Source organism: Amborella trichopoda, chromosome 13, assembly GCF_054954075.1.
Source record: "Amborella trichopoda isolate Santa Cruz 75 chromosome 13, AtrichopodaSantaCruz75HAP2 v2.0, whole genome shotgun sequence".
NCBI classification, from domain to species: Eukaryota; Viridiplantae; Streptophyta; class Magnoliopsida; order Amborellales; family Amborellaceae; genus Amborella; species Amborella trichopoda.
Genome location: NC_142348.1, coordinates 23,724,566 through 23,745,698, shown reverse-complemented (window position 1 = coordinate 23,745,698; position 21,133 = coordinate 23,724,566). Strand labels below are relative to the sequence as shown.

Below are 21,133 nucleotides of genomic sequence, written 5' to 3'. Positions count from 1 at the left end.
ACTACCTCTTGCCCTTTTTAGTCCTTCCACATGAGCTAGCTCACACCTCTTAACAGGTATTGTACTTGGTCAGTGCCACACTAGCCAGGCCATTTAGGTTCTCCCTAATGTATTTATCTTGAATTCTATCCCTTCCTGTCTTGCCAATTATCCATCTCAACATCCTCATCTCAGCTACATTCATCCTATGGATATGTTGTTTCTTGACCGCCAAACATTTTGTCCCATAAAGCAAAGCTGGTATCACAACTGTTCTATAGAACTATGCGGTGATCACATAAAACTCCGGTTACATATCTCCACTTTGCCCACCTAATTCTAATTTTATGTGCGGCATCTTCCTCTGAAAAAGGAATCCTATAAGATTAGGATAGTTATTTTCTGGATAGCATATTTTGAGAGAATCTTGTTTGAATTGAAAATATGAATCTAGACCTTGGATTTGGATGGATTTCTAGGTTGAAAAGATAACTATCCAGAGTAGGGAATCTTGAAAGGGGGCGTCTCTATGTTAGAGAGTTTAGAAAGAGAGGAGATTCTTTTTTATAGAGATCACTTACCAGCCAAAGTGGTACACCCGTCTCTAGGTCCCTCTTTCTGCCGACCCATCAAACCATCTTTTTCCCACTTTTCTCTATAGGAAAAAAGAAATTTAACCATACAATTTTGCAAGAACTCTCGGGCCATCTCCATTGAGGGCCGTGACTTGCTTTGTGAGGTAACCCTGTTGGTTATTGTAATCAAGGAGGTTGACCGGAGGTTGCGAGCATCAAACTCTCGACCCTTAAAAAGGAGTAGCCACACGAGCAAAAAGTAAGAGGAGGTCCACAAAAGGGCGATTGGACTTCCAAAGGTATGTAATTTTATCTGATTCTCATTTTTTTTTTAATCTTTTTGTGTTTCTGCTGCGTTGGGACTTGCCACAGTTTCCAACCAACATGGGGTAATAATACAAGTGGTAAGGCCTTAAAAGGCCGCAAGACCCAAAAGACAAGCCAACCAGCTCATTCCTCCTACAAACTCAAAAAGTATTTTATGCTAGGTTGCAGATTATGTTTGCCTGCGAAAGATTAATGGCTGCAAAATCTTATCCCATGTTCCAAGGGGGAATCTGTCTCCTTCTGGTAAACCAATCTAACATCTTCTCTGTGATTCCTAGATTTCTTGGTGCATATATTGTTAAAGGAAGCCACAACAGTCCAATTTCCCATAGATGGGTGCCAAAAACCTTCTCTTTGGCACCCATCCTAAATCTTGATGACCTTTAGTTATGCATTTGCCATCTCAATATAACATGTTAATCATTTCCAGTCCCTCCTAGAAGTGAGGCTGGAGTTGTAAACAAAATGGTGCAAAAGAAGACTGGTCTGGGAACAATATCTCATGTATTTGTTAAATGGTTGTATGTTGATTTTGCTTTTGGAAATTACCATGAACTATTATTATTCTTTGATTTTCTAATGCCAAATTTATTACAATTGGATTACAGCTTTCAGTTTATTAGGGCAGAGTTCCAGAGTCACCTTTGACTTGGGTTGTTGTTACTTTAGTTTTTTCTTTTTCATTTGTGCAGTCATTGTGACAAAATAACTGCAGATGCTGTTTCACACCTTCTGTTCCAGTGCCATAGATTGGAGATATTGCGTTGTGGGTATGTACTCTTCAAAAATTCTTTGTTATGTTACTATTATCGTTGCTCCAGGTTTCAATTCATGAGTAGCAAAATCCTTTAAGGTCCGATATGAAACTGTTGGTAACTGTCAAGTATGGAAGGCTGTTATGGGCCTTGACAAATGACATTCTTGAATCCAGTTTCTGAGATTGAAATATCACATATTTATCTGCAAACACATTCACAGACATCTTGGTGGTGCTGATTGTTTCACTTTCTTTCATTTTCTTAATTTCTAATGGTAGGTTGTAGCTCATTCAATTAACTTAGTAAACCTTACTGTGAGAATTGCAGAGGCAGTCACAGAAGTGATTTTACAGCATGGAGATGCTTGAAGTTTTTAAAGCCAAGTTTGGAGGTTGTAGAGGAGGAATCATGGGAAGAACTGGATAGCAGTGTTCTAGCCAAAGGTGCCCAGTCTCTACGCTGGTTGATATGGGTATGAGCTTATCATTTCTTTCACATTAGATTCCATTTTTCATATCAGTCATCTGCAAGCATAGAAGATAATCGTTCATTCCCCCTCATTAATCATTAGTTACCTATTATGATCTCATGGCAGATTGCCATATTATGACTGCTTGTTTATCCTAAGAAATTAAATAATATGTCAGATTTTTATGATTAATTGTATTTCCAATGGAATATGTAAATTCCGGTAACCATGAAGGCACCTGATCGTGATTCCATCAAGCTTAACTTTGACGGTTGCTCCCTAGGCAACCCTGGTCCAGCTAGAATAGGCGGTCTGTTCAGGAACCATGAAGGCACTATCCTTGCCTCCTTCTCTAAACCTATTGGTGACTTTGCCTTCCACTCGGATGAGGCCCAGGCCCTCCTAAAAGGCCTCAAACTCTTCGATCGCAATTGGTCTTCAACCTTTGTAATCGAAGGTGACTCAAAGAATGTAATTGCTGGGCCTTTGGCACTGCTGCGTACCCTTGGTCCCTAGCGCTCAATTTTGAAGAAATCTCATGCCTATGTTTGGGTCTCATTGTGTCATGGCGACATGTTTGGTGTGAATGCAACTCTCAGGCAGACTCCTTCGCTAAACAAGGAGCTACAAATTTAGGGGACTAAGCGATTTTTTGTAGCATTGGTCCTTCCGTGCTGCGAGTGGATCACCCCTCTTCTCTCTACCCGTCTGGTCTTTATACACCGTCCCTTTAGGGGAGCCTTATTTTTTGTTGTATATAGCTCCTGATCTCTTGGGTTGCAATTTTGTACTTTTTTCGTTCTTCAATACAAAGTAAACATTTAAAAGAAAACTATGTAAGTTCTATAGGACAATTGTGAGACCAGCTTTGCTCAATGGAGCGGAATGTTGGGCGGTCAAAAACAATATACCCATAGAATGAGTGTAGTAGGGATGAAGATGTTGAGATGGATGAGTGGGAAGACAAGAAGGTATTGAATTCGAAATATATACATTGAGAAAATTTAGGTGTGGCACCAATAATCGATAAGATGAGATATAGTAGACTTAGGTTGTTTGGTCATGTGTGGTGCAGATCCAGTACAACACCTATTAGGAAGTTCAAGTTAGTTAAAGTGGAAGGCTCAAAAAGGGCAAGGGATAGGCCTAAAAGGATATGGTTAGAAGTAATGAGAAAAAATATTGGGATTTATAGCCCCACAGAGGGTATGACACTTAATAGAGTAGAATGGTGTATCAGGATTCGTGTAGCCTCGACCCCAATTGGTTGGAAAAAGACTTTGACGATGATGATGATGATGATGGTCGTCATGTATTTAGGAAGGAGGCAGACTTGGCCAGTGCCTTTTCAATGATCCACCCAATGATCTGCTCATTGTTATTTTAATTTGTCATCCAAAAATATGGGTGAAAATACCGATAATCTAGATCTCCTGCGATCACCATTATAATGTTGGATAGATTATTTAAACCTGTAGTTGACTAAGAATAAAGCTTGGAATTTTTCTCTGAGGTACCATGGCACAAGTGCTTTCAAAATCTAATTAAAGGCCTTGGATTGATGTGATGTGTAATGTGGTAGTTGTAAATGCAAGGGCCACTTCAACAATTCTTAAATCATGCTATTTGTGGTATTCAACTGGGTAGTTTGATCTATAGTTGCTAGTGTTTAGGTGGTTTTTGTACTCCTCTAAACATTATTTGTAAGGGACTGCTTCATTATTAAATTTTGTCAAATGGAATTTTTCAATTTGTAACTGACCAAATGTCAATTTGGTCAATTATCTGTTTGCTCAATCATCGTCATCATCATCATCATCATCCAAGCCTTATTCCAACTATTTAGAGTCAGCTATTATGAAAAGGTGTAGCAAAGTTTTATGTTGGCTGCCTTACCTAACACAACCACTTTCCTTTATCTGTGCTTGGGACTGGAATGACCAGCTTGGGACCTCTTTTATCCTTTAATTTTAAAATTGGAATGACAAATAGTTTTTATGTGGTTTGATAGTGGTGGTGGTGATAGTGATGGTGTGATGGCAGCTGTATAGTGTGGCAGTGATGATGGTGGAGATGCAATGGTGGTGGTGGTTGTGTTGGGGTGTGTAGTAGTGGTGGTGGCGGTGTCCCCGGGTAAGCATTGGAGTGGTGGTAGTGGAGTGACAGTGGTGTTGGTGGTGGCGGCAGATGGATGGTGGTGGAGTGATGGTGGTGTTGTGGTTATGGTGGTGGCAGGTAGGCAGTGGTAGTGGAGGTATGATGATGGGGTGGTAGTGTGGTGGTGGCAACGGTGATGTTGGTGGTGGGCGGAGAGCATATGATGATGGGTTGGTAGTGTGGTGCTAGCAAAGGTGATGGTGGTGGTGGGTGGAGAGTGACAAAGTGAGGGAGAGAGAGAGAAAGAACCAAGTTGAATTTTGTTGCAAAACAAAAGTTGGTTTTGCAAAAAATTCAATTTGGGGTTTAATTGCAATTGGTAATCAATTCAAATTCGCAAATCATACATTCTTTGAGGCCAAATTGTTGGGAGAAATTTTCAAATAGGCCCAAATTGCAATTTGTCTACGAAATAAGATGGTGCCCAATTGTGTTTCATATACATGTTATAGATATGTCATGAGAGATGAGTTTCTGTAACAAAAAGTCATCATATTATGGCATTGCAAATGCTACATGTGCAAATACGATGTGCATGTTCCCAATGTTATCGGAACTTGCCCGTACAATGCATATGTTACGAATTGAGATCCCTAAAGTTTTGGGCTCTCAATCCCACCTTTTGGGGATCTCCATACTGCCTTTTGGGATCTCAATCTCAACTTTATAGGGGATCTTGCTCCTGAGCTTAAAATAGAATTTCTTTATTTATAGCCAGTAAGCAATGCATAGATATTAAAAGCATAATTGCAATGCTAGTTGGCTATAAATAAAACAAATAATCACTTTGGAGATTGGGTTCCCTAATAATGGGGATCGAGATTCCAAAATTTAAAAATTGAGATCCCATTAAGATTCCTTTCCCAGAGCACCGGAGCAATATTCCGGAGCAGGATCACGACTTGGGTTGGAAGATCCCAACAACTATGGCTTGGAGTAGCCACAATTGCCCATGAGAAAATGTTCGCATTATGCCGATGCCTTAAGTGGTTAGTGTCTAACATGACTCATGGTTCTGACATATAGCCTATCTCTAAAATAGCATATGCCCAATATGGCTCATGTCTTTCATAGATCACTAATATTTTATGAACTGTTCTATCTTGTGACTATCATGATTGCATCCATGGCACACTCTACAAGGCCTAACGGAAACAGCTTATGAGTGTACATGGAAAACTCTCGTCCATGTACTGTGACACTGACCTAAATGAGATATCAAGTCAATGATTTGATGCTACCTAAAGGCAACATCACGTCAGCGACTTAACGCTTCATCAAGTCAGCTCTTGCCAGTATCCATTGTTAGAGGAGGTACTTGGATGAAATGTTGAGTTGGAAGACCACAGCCCCCATGAAATAAGGAATAGCAGCTAAGACGTGGGAAGTAGGCAAGGAGCACACTTTCCCGAGGACACATATCCTAATTCTAAAAGTCAAGCACACAGCCCACTTCATCCGGGTTTATGTGGTCTCAATAAACTGCCTTTATCCGTTCACTACGACAACACCTGCTCTCATTGAGCAACTGTCTCCATTAAGAACCATACCATTGAGCAACTGTCTCCATTAAGAGCCTTACCATTGAGCAACTGTCTCCATAAGAGCCATACTCTTGAGAATCTATATTGGTGCCTAAGGAAGCTTCATGTGAGGACAATTTGAGTGACAAAGTAGGAGTGAATAAAAGGGAGAAAGAAAAGGAGACTAAGGAGGTGCCTTTTTGCTGAGTAAGGTATAAGGATAATGTATATAATGTATTATCTACCACAATTCCATTCGTCTTTTCTTTTAATTACTCTCTCTCTCTCTCCATTCTAACAATGAAGTCAATTAAACAGAGGTTCTTTGATAGAATGTTGTTTTGGATTTAAAATAAACAGGGTGTCTACTGGTGCCCAAGAACTCTAATCCCAAGAATCCAAATAACAAACATAATAATAATAAAAAAAAATCTATTTTGGTCATATGTGTTTGTATCATTGCAAAAGTTGATGCATATTTTGAGCAAACAGCCAGGTAATTCGTAATGGATACATCAAAAAAAACTTTAGGTGTGGCACCAATAGGCGATAAGATGAGAGAAAGATTAGACTTAAGCAGACTGGCCTTGTGTAGCGCAAATCCAGTACAACACCCGTTAGGAAGTGCGAGTTAGTTCAAGTGGAAGGTTCAAAAGAGGCAAAGTGTAGGCCCAAAAGAACATAGTTAGAGGTAATAAGAAAAAATATGATGACTTATGGCCGAACTTAGGAGGTGTGAGTTGTATTTACACCATAATTTCAAAAATTAATAGTAAATAATCTATCATTTCATGTGTATTTTTTGGACACCTATGTAATAAAAACAAGAATAATAAAAATAATAATTGGTAATCAATGAGAAATTACACAACATAATTTTCATAAGAAATTAGTAAAAGCTCAATTGAAATAAGATACCTCTCGAGTCTCCTCTGATATTTTAAAATTTTTTACAATTACCAAACCTTCTAGTTTCCTAATCAAATTTTTTCCTATTTCTAACTTGTACTATAAAGAGTTTGAATTTGATATCATAAATTTATTGTTTATTTGAAATTATATGGAGGGACATTTGAAAGACTTCTATAAAAAATAAATAAAAATAAAGTTTATCACAGTAAAATCATATTATTTCAATCGTATTATTCCAATGACTTATCATATTGAAACCACAGTCAAGCAAAGGCATACAAAATAGGTAGGAAATGATGTTATTATAATTTTAGAATGGTGCAAGTTATTATTAGAAAATCTTTTTGGAATGGTTATGATATTATTTGAAAATCTTTTTGGAATGATGTGATAATGATTTTAATTCTGTATTTGAATGGAATTTTATGACCAAAAAAAAAAGAAATGATAATTTATAGGGAGTGCTGGTAAAATGTTTGTAATGCATTTACCATATTTATTCCAAACATAACGAAACAGTAGCAATATATTTCTTAAGTTGCATCTAAATATTACCTAAACAGTAACAATCCATTTACAAGTAATGCATTATGCAGTAATGTATTACACCAATAATATATTTCACGGAGCCTTGAATGGCTATTATAAAGAAGAACATGTTAATCTCGTCACTAAGACTAGTTATTTTCTAGAGTGAGCATCCACTTTACTGGAGATCCCTTGAATAACGGCTATAGTGTTCTTAAAACTAGATTGGTTATCAAACCAGCGTAGAGGCTAGTGTGGTTCAACTTGTTCCGGCCGGCAGTTCGAACGAAAATCCCTCTCTCTTGCATTAGGTTTTGCACAGCTGTCTCGCTATTTCATATAGTTGGCAACGTTAAAAGTTGGGGTTGCCTTTTTATGAGTTCTCCTCTATGATTGCAGTCTCTGATGAAGCAGACGATTGGGAAGAGAGGGTTTATTCAAGCAATGAAGTTGTATCACGGTTAGCCAAAAAAAAAAAAAAAAAAGGCTGACTAGCATGACCTAATCATCAATAAACCTAAGTTTTAGTATTCGTAAAAGCATTATGGCACCCTGTAGAGAAAGTATATATATATCTATTATTATTAAGATTTTTGTGTTTATTTTTTAACTCAAGAACATGAGGTGCACAGGGATAGGTGGGCAAGAGTTGTGCAGGGATAGGTGGGCATGAGTTGTGAGTGAATTGATGTTGATCAGTTAGTTGGGAAAGCTTTCTACGTTCCACTACAACATAGAAGTTCTATCATCTTTTTTATTCAACCGTTCATTTTTTAATGGACGGCTAAGATTGTCCCAATCACAATATCATGTCTCTACACTATTTTATTTTTAATTTTTTGCTATAAACTATTTTGACACCAAATTTTAGATGTCCATTCCTCTCTTAAACTAACACTAATAAAAAAATATAAAAAAATATTTTTAATAAATAAACTAACCAAAATACCCCTAAAAGATTCAAGAGGTGTTTTAGTCATTAGTTTTTATCGAAAAATTATTGTTACTATTTTTTATAGGTGCGTCCCAAAGAGAAGATAATATATACCAAATTTCATATTAAAAAAAATTGCATTAAAAAAATTAAAAATAAAATACTTTGAGACGTTGGATCTAAGATCAAATGGTAAGTGGCTGTCTTGATAAAAAATAGATTGTTGGATGGTAAGGGAAAGGTAGAACTTTGTTGTAGGGGAAATATAGAAAACTTTCCCCGAGTAGTTTAAAAATGTAGTTAGAATAAGGTTAAATCAGGTTAGTTTAAGAGCATAAATAGAATAATGTTAAATTTAGAGGGTTTATTTTTGGCAACGTGGCTATTTATTGAAGACGGTAGATTATGGGTAAAACGTGGCTATCTATTGAAGACGGTAGATTATGGGTAAAACGTGGCTATCTATTGAAGACGGTAGATTATGGGTAAAACGTGGCTATCTATTAAAGGAGAAGGTTTGGATAAAAGGTAGCTAGGTTTAAAAAGAGAAAATAGGGGGGAGATAAAATAGAAAAGTCTGTTGTTTATTTTATTTCTTAATTTTTTTTAGTATATTTGGAGGGAGATAAAAAAAGTTCATTGTAAAAAAGTTAATGAGTTAATAAATTTTGATATCGTGTAGATTCTCTTATAGACTTTAAGATAGGGTATATTATCTCAACCATTCTTTTTATTTTTATTTTAATTTTTATTTTTCTACATCACCCTCTATTTAAAGAAGAGAGAGAGTGTCATGGGAGAAGTAGAGGCTATAAAGAGAATCAGAAAGAGAAGAAGGAGAAGAGACAACCAGCTGAAAACCTGCGTAACAATTGTATGTCCATTATCTTCTACAGCAATAATATAAGTATCCTTCATAATTATTGGAACGTATTTACAGTTAGCCATTGTAAAAAAAATCAATCTCCAATGGCCGGATGTTACAAATTGAGACAAAGTTAAAGCCCATTATAGTATAATCCCTAAACCTTCTATAGCATGAACCCTGTATATGTGGGTTATGCAGAGGTGACGCCCTCTGCAAATCCAGGAAACATGGTGCTTGTAAATCATGTTAATAGAAATCCCTTAACAATTGGTACCAATCTCTCTTAAAACTCAAACCAACAACCTCAGGCTCACAACGCCAGGTACTCGTTGTAAACCCGCCTGTCATAAACCCGAATTTGCTTGCCTATCGAATTTCAGGCCATCACCAAGACAATCAATGGAGGAAATAGGGCAATGAACCCACCCTTCTCCAAGCAACTGATCAATCTAAGGCCTATATTAATCCTCCCCAAATTGTAAATATGAACAGTTCAGCCTCAATCTCTCATTTCCAACCTGTTCAGGAAATCACGATTTCTCAGATGGGTATTTGAATAGCACCCATGGCGTCTGATCAAACATAACAAGGGGTTCACTCTGAGTCTTTTTTCCCAACAACCATCGAATGGCATTCGAATGGCCGTGGATTATCTCATAGAATGAAACAGGGGACTGTGGACTCTGTTTCATCAAATTTACAGGGGGTTCCGATGGGTTAAAAATATTTAAAGGCGACTCAAGAGCTTCTTGATGAGGTTGATAGTGTAGGGAAGGGCATTAAGACTTAAAAGGAAGAGTTGGGGAGATTCACAGGGGAGAGAGAAACACGCGAAATGGACTTACAAGGAGCAGTTGGGGAGATTCACGGGGTAGGGAGAAACATGCGAAGTGAAGAGAGAGAATGGATTTAGAAGAAAAAAAAAAAAAGAAGCTTTTTTTTTTTTAAAATAAAATTTGAGCTATAAAAGATAGGAGGAAAGTGGGTAAAGTTCATCTAAGTGGTTAAAAGATAGGGTGCAGTTGGCATACGGATCCATCCGTATCTAAGTGGTTAAAAGATAGGGGTGCAGGTGGCATACGGATACATCCGTATTTGTAGAGGTAAGGTGCACTTTCTAATTTTATCATGGTATATAATTTTGATGTAAAATGTTTTTAGGATTATCTCAAAATTTATTTTTATATTTAATTATAAAATTTTAAATTTTAAAAATAGTTAAAATCAAGTAGATCTATAAACAAATGAAAATCTTAAAAGTGGACGGTGTAGATAATATGATATAAAATGCACTATTTTTTAGATTGAAAATCTTTTTATTTTTCATAGTCATACATCTCGATGTGGAGATGATCAATCAAACAATTTTTCAACATTAAAACTACATTTTCCGATGGATTTTTGAAGTGCATCCGAAGCTCTACATTATAAAGTTGCATCCTTATATAAACTTTTTCCTAAAAGATCAGATCTCTATGTTTCGAAATACATTTTGAAATCTTTATTAGATAAATGAAAATTAAAAATAGAGTCTACAAAAATATTTTCTCAAAACAAAATATGCATCTTACAAGGGAATTTATTTGTAAAATTTCCTTTCTTGTTTTTACTTTGGCTCGTTTCCATGTCAAGCGGATTCACTGTGGTTAAAAAGTAATTAATGGCCAAGCATTCACACTAGTAAAGTAAAGGATCATCGCAAAACCATATCAAAAAGAAAAATTTTGGTACAAAGAAAAACCGTCTAATCAAACATTTAGACCTTGGCAATTATAGATCTGAAAAAAAAAAATTAAGCCTTAAAATTATGTATTGTAACATATTATTTGGGTCAATCCTTTTTCACATGTTCAAAATCTATACCTTTTTGGAACTTCAAGAGTTTGAAAAATCAGGGGCAGAAATAACTTTTAGTTCCAATCCAACGCGGAAACAACATTTTTTTGGCAAAGTTTGGAGTTACGGCTTTAGATAAAACTTTTTCATCGTGCTAACCAACAATATCGAGAAGAAATATACCAGTCAACAAATCTCAATTACAAAAGAAACAATCAATTTCAAAAGATTACAAACCTCCAATGACCATCTCAAACTCGTATAAGATATTAACATTTTTAGTTTTGAAAAATACCGTGTAGTATTTCAAAATAATATACATTCTAGGGGAATGATTGTTGGGTTTATGTGGTCATTAAAGACCTTATAAGAGCTTGTAAAAGTGTTTTATATAGTGAAACATAAACTTAGTGGGAGTGTGGTCTTCATGTGGACCATACTATGTAAATGCTATTTGTCAATACTCAGACTAGGCTCGATGTTTTAAACCAGCTGAGTTTGGACAAACCAAAGTATCTGGGTATAGAGATATCACTGAGAAAGATTTGCTTGGTTAGCCCTTGATGAGGTTGGAGTCTGCCTAGATGAGAGCCGAGAGACTGTGTGACCTTTGTATGATGAATAGCTTTAGAGATAAGGCTAAAACCTTATCGTTATATTATCACACGACATGTACATAGATAGACGTATTGAGATTTATCATTGAGGGTGAAGCATGTACAAGTACGAGAGATTACCCTTATGCACCATTGAGTCGTAATTGTATCATGGTTTGAGGAACCATGGTTTTATCTCTAGGGAAGAACTTGAAATCCATAGACTGGGATTGCGTCCCCTAGTCTATTAGCTAACTTTGGTGGTCCAATCATGAGCCTTTGCAGTGGACTGTGGATCATGAAAACTGCTGGGTCAGATTGAGAAAAGTAGGTTAATCATGGTCCGCAGTTGAAAGTGGAGTGCTCATGTGCATTGATAAATTCTTAGATCGGATTTGATTCCCATTAAAATTAATTAATTTATATTATATGATTTTTGAAATGTTTATTTGAATTTTTGTGAATTTTTTGATATTTTATTTTTGTCATTTGAGTTTATAAATTAAAAAAAATCATTTTCCAATGTTTTTAATAAGGGAAAGTATATAATGAGACCATTTACCTTTGGTACAAGATGGGCGCAATAAATCTGACCACTGAATGTGAATTTGGGTGGCTGCATTATTTCATTGACCAACTCAAAGTTCAAAAGAGTTTTTCTTGAACTTTGTGACATCCAAGCTATCAGATTTCACATCGGTTGTCTGTAGGTAATTGTGGTCTCTTTATTCCAAAGGTAAATGGTCTCATTGTATATAATCCCTTTAAATAAACTATGAGATTTAAAATTTTAAAATACAAATTTTATATTTTCTAAATTTATGTGGGACCCTCCATAAAATATTGGGACCCATTTACACATGTGCTAATTGGGTTGGGGTACATGAGAGGCACACCCCACACATAGGGATTACTTGATCACCAAATAAGGTAATAGTTGTCTCATGTAAGTTGGCTTTCTAATTTTAGATGAAGTCAACATAATGAAATCAAATATTTGAAATATTTAATAAGTTTTGTTTATGAAGATTGCTTGATTCAATAAATAAGAAATTGATATATACTAAAATAGAAAGTAAGAGACTTATTTTCCTTATTTAAAGATTTCACGGGAATATGTTTAGAAAAGAGAAGATAATATTTTAACACCTTCATTTGAATCTTGATAGTGGATCAAAAGTATGGATGACTCACATCTCTCACCCTACAAGTCTTCTTAGATCGACGGTCAAGATTTGATCCTACTAATTATGACAAACTCAAAAGCATATAAAATATATAAATAGAGGTTCTCTCACTGCATAAATCTCTACACCTCTTTTATTTTCTCTCTCTAAGAATTATCAATCTGTCCAAGATCTATCTAAAAGGGGTACACCCCAACCTAGAGCATCATCTCTCTCTCTCTAAGTTTTTTAAGGGGCATGCCCCAACATAGCTGATCTCTCTTGGGTTTGAAAAGGAGCATAACCCTTTCTTGGATCGATTGTTTGCAGGTAGCAAAGGGGAGAATCCCCTAGCTAGTAGATCTCTCCCTCTCTCTCTCTCTCTCTTTGATTTTTATCTTTTATTTCTCTAAAGATCAATCCAAGGGGCTTGAGCAACGCTAAGACATTGAGGCCTTTGGTAGTTAATTCTAGATCGAGATCCATATGCTATTAAGAGGGTGTTGCCACAAGTAAGAGAAGCAAGAGACTGATCATTGATCCCGAGCAGCATGGGGTGTACTAAGCCCAATTGAGGTAATCGTCGACAATTTTACTTTTTCAAATTTTATTTTTTGTTGGGCTCTTTTATTCCCATAAAGCAATGAGTCAATGTTTTGATTTAAGAAATTGTATTCAATAGTGGTAGCAAGTGAGAACTGTATCTTTTTTTATTTATTTATTCATTGATTTCAAGAGTTCTTTGTTTGTAAATGGACATTGTGAGTGGTCTTGTCGATGTAAGAATAAGAAAAATTTTATTTTCTATACACCATGCTTGATTACATAGTCCAACTTTCAATTATTGGCATGTTCAATCATTGAAAAGACAGTCTGTAGAATGAGGTATTTTGTGTTGTTTTGAAGCAATGATATGAAGAAGATAATAAGGTATTTATTTGTTACATACTTCAATGATATTATGTATTTTTTAGAGGAAGACCTCCAATTTCAATGGGAGATCCTGGGGGAATTGAGAGTTATGGACTCATCAATTAATGGTGTTAGTTCTGACCAGCGTTTTAAAAATCGCCGAGTCGAACCGGACTCGCCCGGTTCGACTCGGAATTCACGAAAAAGGGACCGGATCGGTTCAAAAACCGGGAATCGTCCGGTTCTAGAGAGAACCGGACGATTCCACACAGTGACTCGCCGATTCACTGTGCGGAATCGACGAGTCCGTGAAGAACACGGGTTGTACAGTGTTCTTCAAGGATTTTTTTCAAATTTGTCATTTTTTGATAATTTTTTTTGTTTTTTTCGGCACGTGATCTGTTTTTCAGGCTGTAAACAGCTTTATTCAGCTTTTTTAACGATTTAATGGTGGAAAAATTGGTTGTTTTTGGATCAAGAAAAATTCGAGGTTTAGGGTTTCGGCCATTTCTGAAATTTCATGCCAAATAGGGCATGAATCTTTCAAAATTTGTAGGCATATTGATCTTAAAGCTGTGAATCAAAAGATTTTGTTACTAATTTGTGATAATCGTTGAGAAAAACAGACTTTTTGGAGATTGAAGGCTTCGGTTCACAAAAACAGGTAAGAACTTTGGGTTTTTTTTTTTTTCCGCCATTTGATTTATTTCATGGCATATTTTGAACAAAATGAGTTCAATAATTAGGGTTTTTAATCTTTATTGTGTCTAGTATGATTTAAAATTTTCAATTTTACGTAATCTGGTCAATTACAGTAAGAAATTTGATATGAACAGTGAGATGTCTGCGGAACCAAATTCCGTTGTTTTTTTTTTTTTTTTCCGCCTTTTGATTTTGTTTTCATGATATATTAGAAATAATGTGTTAAAAATTTAGGTTTTTGTTTCTTATATTGTTGTTTATCAGAAAATATAGTCAATTGGATGTAATTTATTCACTTTGAGGTGAATTTTTGAGTTAAAATCGCTTATGTAAAACGACTCTGTGAAGAACAATTTTTTTTTTTTTTTTTTTTTGTAGCCCATGATAGAATTTTTTGTAATCTATGATCGAATTTTTTGTAATCCATGATCAAAATGTTTGTTTTTTTTTCTTGTAATCCATGATCGAATTTTATTTTTTATTTTTTATTTTTGTAACCCATGATAGAATTTTTTGTAATCCATGATCGAATGTTTTGTAATCCATGATCGAAATGTTTGTTTTTTTTTGTAATCCATGATCGAATTTTTTGTTTTTTGTTTTTTATGTAACCCATGATAGAGTTTTTTGTAATCTATGATTGAATTTTTTGTTATCCATGATGTAATTGTTTTTTTCTTTTTTAGTAATCCACGATCGAATTTTTTGTTTTTTTTTTTTGTAATGCATGATCGAATTTTATGTAATCCATGAACGAATTTTTTGTAATCCATGATAGAATTTTCTGTAATCCATGATCGACTTTTTTGTAATCCATGATCGAATTTTATGTAATCCATGATCGAATTTTTTGTAATCCATGATATAATTTTCTGTAATCCATGATCGACTTTTTTGTAATCCATGATCAAAATGTTTGTTTTTTTTACTTGTAATCCATGATCGAATTTTTTGTGTTTTTTTTTTTTTTGTAACCCATGATTGAATTTTTTGTAATCCATGATGGAATTGTTTTTTTTTTGTTCTTGTAATCCACGATCGAATTTTTTGTTTTTTTATGTTTTTTTTTTTTTTTGTAATCCATGATCGAATTTTATGTAATCCATGATCGAATTTTTTGTAATCCATGATCGAATTTTTAGAAAATTTATGAATTTTTTTTTTAATCCATGATCGAACTTTTTGAAAATTTGTTAATTTTTTTTTTTAATCCATGATCGAATTTTTTGAAAATTTGCTGTACTTTTTTTTTTTTATTTCTTTTTATCCATGATCGAATTTTTTAAAAAATGATGATTTTTCGAAAAGATGTGAAAATCGTGATAAAGTTTTGATTATCATGATGTACTAAACATTTAAACCTAATTTTTAATTTTTATTGTTTGAGTTTGCTGTAATTTTTTTTTTTTTTTTTTCATGATCGAATTTTTTGAAAATTGATGATTTTCCGAAAAGATGTGAAAATCGTGACAAGGTTTTAATTATCATGAGGTATTAAACCATATTTTAAATTTTTATTGTTAAAGTTTTTGTTGAAAAAATTGTATGTTGATGGATTATTTATGCAAAAAAATGCATGTTATTATATTTTCAATACAAAACTGTATTTTTTTTATCTGTTGTTCATGGATTTTTAAGTTGGAATGACTGATGTTAGCCGGCTCTTTGAAGAATTGTTTTTATTATTAATTTTTTAATGCAAAAAATGTATGTTCTTGATAATTGAGTTGTAGCCATGTTTGGAGCTTGCATTTTGTATTATTCTAAATGTTTGTAATTGATATGTACGAAATATTTTTGTCAAAAAAGGTATTTTGCAATAACAAATAACAACGAATATGACTACATGAACTACCGCAACATATTATCACTACATATGGTGATTATTTTTCTTTTTGAACTGTCAGGTTAATTTAAACTTTTTACATCTTAAAACAATTGAATCATGTCAAGATCTACAGAAGACCCTGCATGGCAACATGGGGTCAGACTTGATCCCAACAAGAAAGACAAAATTATTTGTAATTACTGTCAAAGAGTGATAAGTAGTGGGGTACATAGGTTCAAGCAACACTTGGCAGGGGTTAAGGGAGAAGTTTCTGCATGCACTAGTGTCCCTAGTAATGTAAAAAAACAGATGGTGGCAATTCTTAATGCTAGCAAAGGTAAAAAAATTGCCAAACATAGGATGAATGAGGAGATAGCTAGTTTATATACACCATCAAGCAGGAATGATACAGAAGAGCAATATAATTATGACCTAAAATAGCAATATAATAATGAGCTGGACATGGCCACAAGATTGAGTTTACATGAACAATATCAGAGGGAATGTGGGTTTAGAATGCCTGGTGGGTCTAGCTCAGACATGCATGGTGGGCCTAGCTCCGATATGCATGGTGGGCCTAGTTCAGATATGCATGGCGGGTCCAGCTCGAGCATGTATGGCGGGCCCAGCTCAAATATGTATGGAGAGGTTGGTGGCAATATGTATCAAGAAGAATCAGTTGTTGAAGAAATTGTTTCTAAGTTACCTAGGAGTGCCAGTATTGCAGGTCATGTTCGTAAAGACCCATTTCTCTCAAAGCCTAAGTCACAACAGATGACCTTAAAAGGCATGGTTAAAGGTACAAGAAACATGTTAGGGAGATATGTTGGTAAATGGTTCTACGATAAAAAGATTCCCTTTGATGCAGCCAATAGCCCATATTTTCCACCTATGGTTAGTGCAATCCAGAGAGCCGGGCCCGGGGTAAAACCCCCGACGGCATATGAGCTCAGTGGGCCAATATTAGACGAAGAGGTAGAGGAAGTTAAAAAGTGGATTGAAGAATATAAACAGAGTTGGCCAAGGACAGAAATTACTCTCATGAGTGATGGTTGGTTGAATAAAGTTAGCAAAAAGGAGTTTTTAAACTTCTTGGCCTATTCCCCAAAAGGTACAGCTTTTTTGTCTAGCAAAGACGTATCAGGGACGAAGAAGGATGCAAACTTCTACGTACGACTATATGATCAGATAGTGGAGGAGGTGGGGGATAAGCATGTAGTCCAGTTTATTACGGACAATGCGCGTGCATGTGTTTCTGCGGGCAGCAAGTTGATGGATAAGAGAAAGCATCTAGTATGGACCCCGTGTGCTGCACACAGCATCGATCTTATGTTAGAGGAAATCGGTGAGATCAAAATTGTGAAGGAGACTCTAGATGAAGCAAGGTTGGTGTCGAGATTTATATACAACCACTCGAAAATATTATTTCTGTTTAGAGAACACTCTAAGAAAAAAGAGATAATTAGGCCTGCCATAACCCGCTTTGCGACCGATTACTTAGCTGTGGACTCCATTCGACAATCTGAAGGTGCATGAAAGAGATTGTTTACTTGTGAAGAGTGGTTAAATGACCGCCTCTCGAAGTCCAGTACCGGTGTAAAAGTGGATAACATAATCTCAAATAGGCTGTTCTGGTCTCGATGTTCCAGTGTTGTAGAGGCCACTGCCCCTTTGGTCACGGTGTTAAGAATGGTGGATGCTGATAAGAAAGCTACCATGGGTATCCTTTATGAAGGTATTGAGAGGGCAAAATCAGCTATTGGGGAGAAGTGTAATTTTGCTAGCAAAGTGATCGAGATTATAGAAAAGAGGTGGAACACCAAATTCGGACGTCCAATTCATTATGCTGGTAAATATATATTTATATCATTACAATATTTCAGTTTAAATCATTTTTTTATGAAATTGTAAATGACATTTTTCTACCTATATATTTTTTAGGTTACTACTTCAACCCAAATTTTTCTATTTGACACCTGAACAACCCCACAAGATTATGGAAGGGGTCAGATACATTATTGCAAGGTTGGAGAGAAGCCATCGAAACCAAGTAGCAGCAATACAAGAGGTATTATTTAATGTTTGGGTAAGAACTTCATTGAGTTGTTATATTTGTGAGGAATAATGCACTAAAACGTAATATATTTGTTTTAGCTTGCTATGTATAGGGATGCTATAGGATCTTTCGGAACTAGACTTGCCAGAAATTCTCGAACTATGATGGATCCAGGTTATCCCCTCGCTAATATTTTGTTTATTCATATATTTAATCTTATGAATTGTTCTTGCCCTTACAATGCTTTTTACATTTTAATCCAGCTGAATGGTGGGAGATATATGGTACTGATGCACCTCACCTAAAGAGGATAGCAATCAAGGTGCTCTCCCAGACATGTTCTGCTACTGGCTGTGAGCGCAACTGGAGTACGTTCCAATGGTTGCACACTACTAGAAGGAATCGACTCGCTTCTGAGAAGCTTCATAAACTAGTCTACGTTCATTATAATTTAAACCTCAGAGAGCGACAAATAAGAAGGAAGCTTGAAGACTATGGGCCGATAGACTTAGACACAATATTTGTCACAGACACAGCAGACCGATGGGTAGTCGAAGAGGAGGAGCCCGTGTTGCACAAGAGAGCGTTCCTTGAGGCTATCGGTGATGAAGATATTGAAGAAACTGATGAGCGGCATGAAAGAGGAAGCAGCCAGCCAATGTATCCATAATATGTCGATGATATTGCACCTAATGAGGGAGAGTGGGAAGGGGGTCTAAGAGAAAATGAGAGAGATGATGATTCTGAGGCCACCCTATCCCAGCCATATTATTCACATATCGAGTCCCAACAGCAACAGTGTAGGGATGAGCACGACAGTGCAGGTGAGCATGAAGGATGGACAAGCTTCGGGGATTTTAGACTGGGAACATAACAAAACACTAACACTCAGGGATTTGGGAATAGTCAGACGCCCGCTAATATCGATGATTCGTTTTTAGATCGAATCAATGAATTGTCAAACGAATTCAATCAATGGCACCAGCGTGACCAAGAAGAACAACAACGTCGTCTATCATTTTATTTTTAGATCGTATGTTATTAATTTTATGCTTTATTGTAGTCCATGTATGTTGATATACTTATTCCATGATAATTTTATGTTTATCCTTTTGTGTGATGTAAATTAAATGTTGAATGGCAGTTCATGCAGGGAAAGAACATATCAATATTCGCATATTCATCCAAAAACATGAAAATTCTTAATGGAGTACCCTCATTTTTTATTGAATTCCTAAAAAACAATATTTATAATGAATTTTAATAATTTTTTCGGATTTTTTTGAAGCTTTATTCTGACCGATTCACCCGATTTCGATCCGGACCGCCGATTCGCCGATCCGGATCGTCGATTTGCAGATCCGGATCGGTTTTTGAAAAGCCCGATCCGGGTCACCGATCCGGTTTTTAAACCATTGGTTCTGACCATATAAAATTCAGGAACTGTCCATTGAGTTCCGTGAAACACCAACCATATGACTTTATTTTTAGTTAAAATTTGACTGTAACTCATCAAATTGAGTCTACTTTCAAACAAAAATAGTTTCATGAAGCTCCTTGTGGTTTGAAAGATATAGTCGTTTTATTCAAATGTGTGCAAGTGTTATTTTCTGCAATAAAAATCGTTTTAATGATTTAGAAGTCAAGATTTTATTTTTATTATTAACAAAATATTTTAAGGCTCACACCAAGTTTTTAAACTGTCATTTTGAGTCTAATTTCTAATATAAATTATTTGAGAGAGACATATCCATGGGAAATAAAAAATAGAAATTTTGGATTGGAGAGAGGTCATCTTGAATTTTTTATAGTTTGGTGTATTTTCATTGAGATGTAAATATTTATATTTATTAAGCATACTTAACATAGTGATATGAGGCCTGTAAAGATATATTTGTTGTTATTCTGTGTGTACTTTCAAACAAAATAGGTTTGAAAGGGAAACTCCATGAAGGTGAAGAGGAAAGGCAATTTTATTAAATAATGTTCATCCTGGAATTCTGCAGTATGATATATTTTATGATGTGAATGTCATTTATTTATTTATTTGAAGAAAATATTACTTGGGATTTACACCATGATGTTATGCTTTGGTTTGAGTCTAGTTTTCAACAAAAAAACATTTCAGGAAGAAATCATTTATGTATTAAGATAAACATTTATTTTATTGAGAGGTGCACAACTTGATTTTCTACTATGAAAATTGTATTGTGATGTGAATGTCATTAAATCGAAGACCCACTAAATGGTGTGATTTAGGGATGGAGCAGAGCACTATTTTGTAATGCATATAAAAACATCTTGGTTTCTTCACAATGAAGGGATATGTAGAGAGACTAGGTGACAACACAGAAACTTTAAAACTCAAAAATTTGTGAGATATGATGAAGAAGAGTATTTCTTTATATATGTATAAGAGAATCCAAAGGCCGAAGAGGTGGATGCTTCATCGACGTGTAAAAGATGTTGACCAAGTGTTTTTTCATCAGTTGTGTGCTCTTTTTCAAGTTCATAAAAGTTCGTCAACACGTAAAAGCAAAGAATCAAGAAAGTCTAAGTATCACACTACATGGTTTTGAGGTATGAAATCTATTTCACATTACATGGTAAGGTCATATGGGGAAAGATGATTCAATAACATTTTATTTTTTTCTTTATATACTTCTTTGATTATATTTTGGCTATTTTTTTATGAATATGTATGAAGTGTATGACATTAGGAAATAACTAAGAAGTTTGAAAGAGCCAGTTTTTTTTAATACTTTGTCTTTTAGTACCTACTTGTGCTTTTAAGAAATACATAAGGTAGTGATACATGGAGATGTGGTTTGATCAAGGACTATAAGCTTAAGTATGAAAGACGAGAGATGAGTGTGACTCATTCAAATATGTAAGCACAAAGAGAGTGTTCCGATGGAATCCGGTCTTAATGACCATCCCCCAATAATGTCTAATAATATGATGTGTTGCATGTGATGATGATCTCATGATAAAATCTTCATATTTG

General features: G+C 35.2%; 1 protein-coding gene across 5 annotated transcripts in view; it reads left to right on the top strand.

Moving 5' to 3' along the window:
* The window catches only part of LOC148779106 (uncharacterized), a 49,547-nt gene extending 36,098 nt beyond the window's left edge, over positions 1 to 13,449 (top strand). Inside the window, exons 4-6 of one of the 5 annotated variants that reach the window (XM_088854936.1) lie at positions 1,574 to 1,651; positions 1,967 to 2,111; positions 13,103 to 13,449. In XM_088854936.1, the coding sequence (XP_088711062.1) occupies positions 1,574 to 1,651; positions 1,967 to 2,111; positions 13,103 to 13,144 (265 nt within the window). In that variant the 3' untranslated portion in view covers positions 13,145 to 13,449. Of the gene's footprint in view, positions 1 to 1,573; positions 1,652 to 1,966; positions 2,112 to 2,342; positions 3,859 to 12,958 lie in introns of those variants that run through there. The other 4 variants (XM_088854935.1, XM_088854937.1, XM_088854933.1 and 1 more) reach the window with 4 other exon arrangements.
* The last annotated feature ends 7,684 nt before the right edge of the window (positions 13,450 to 21,133 follow it).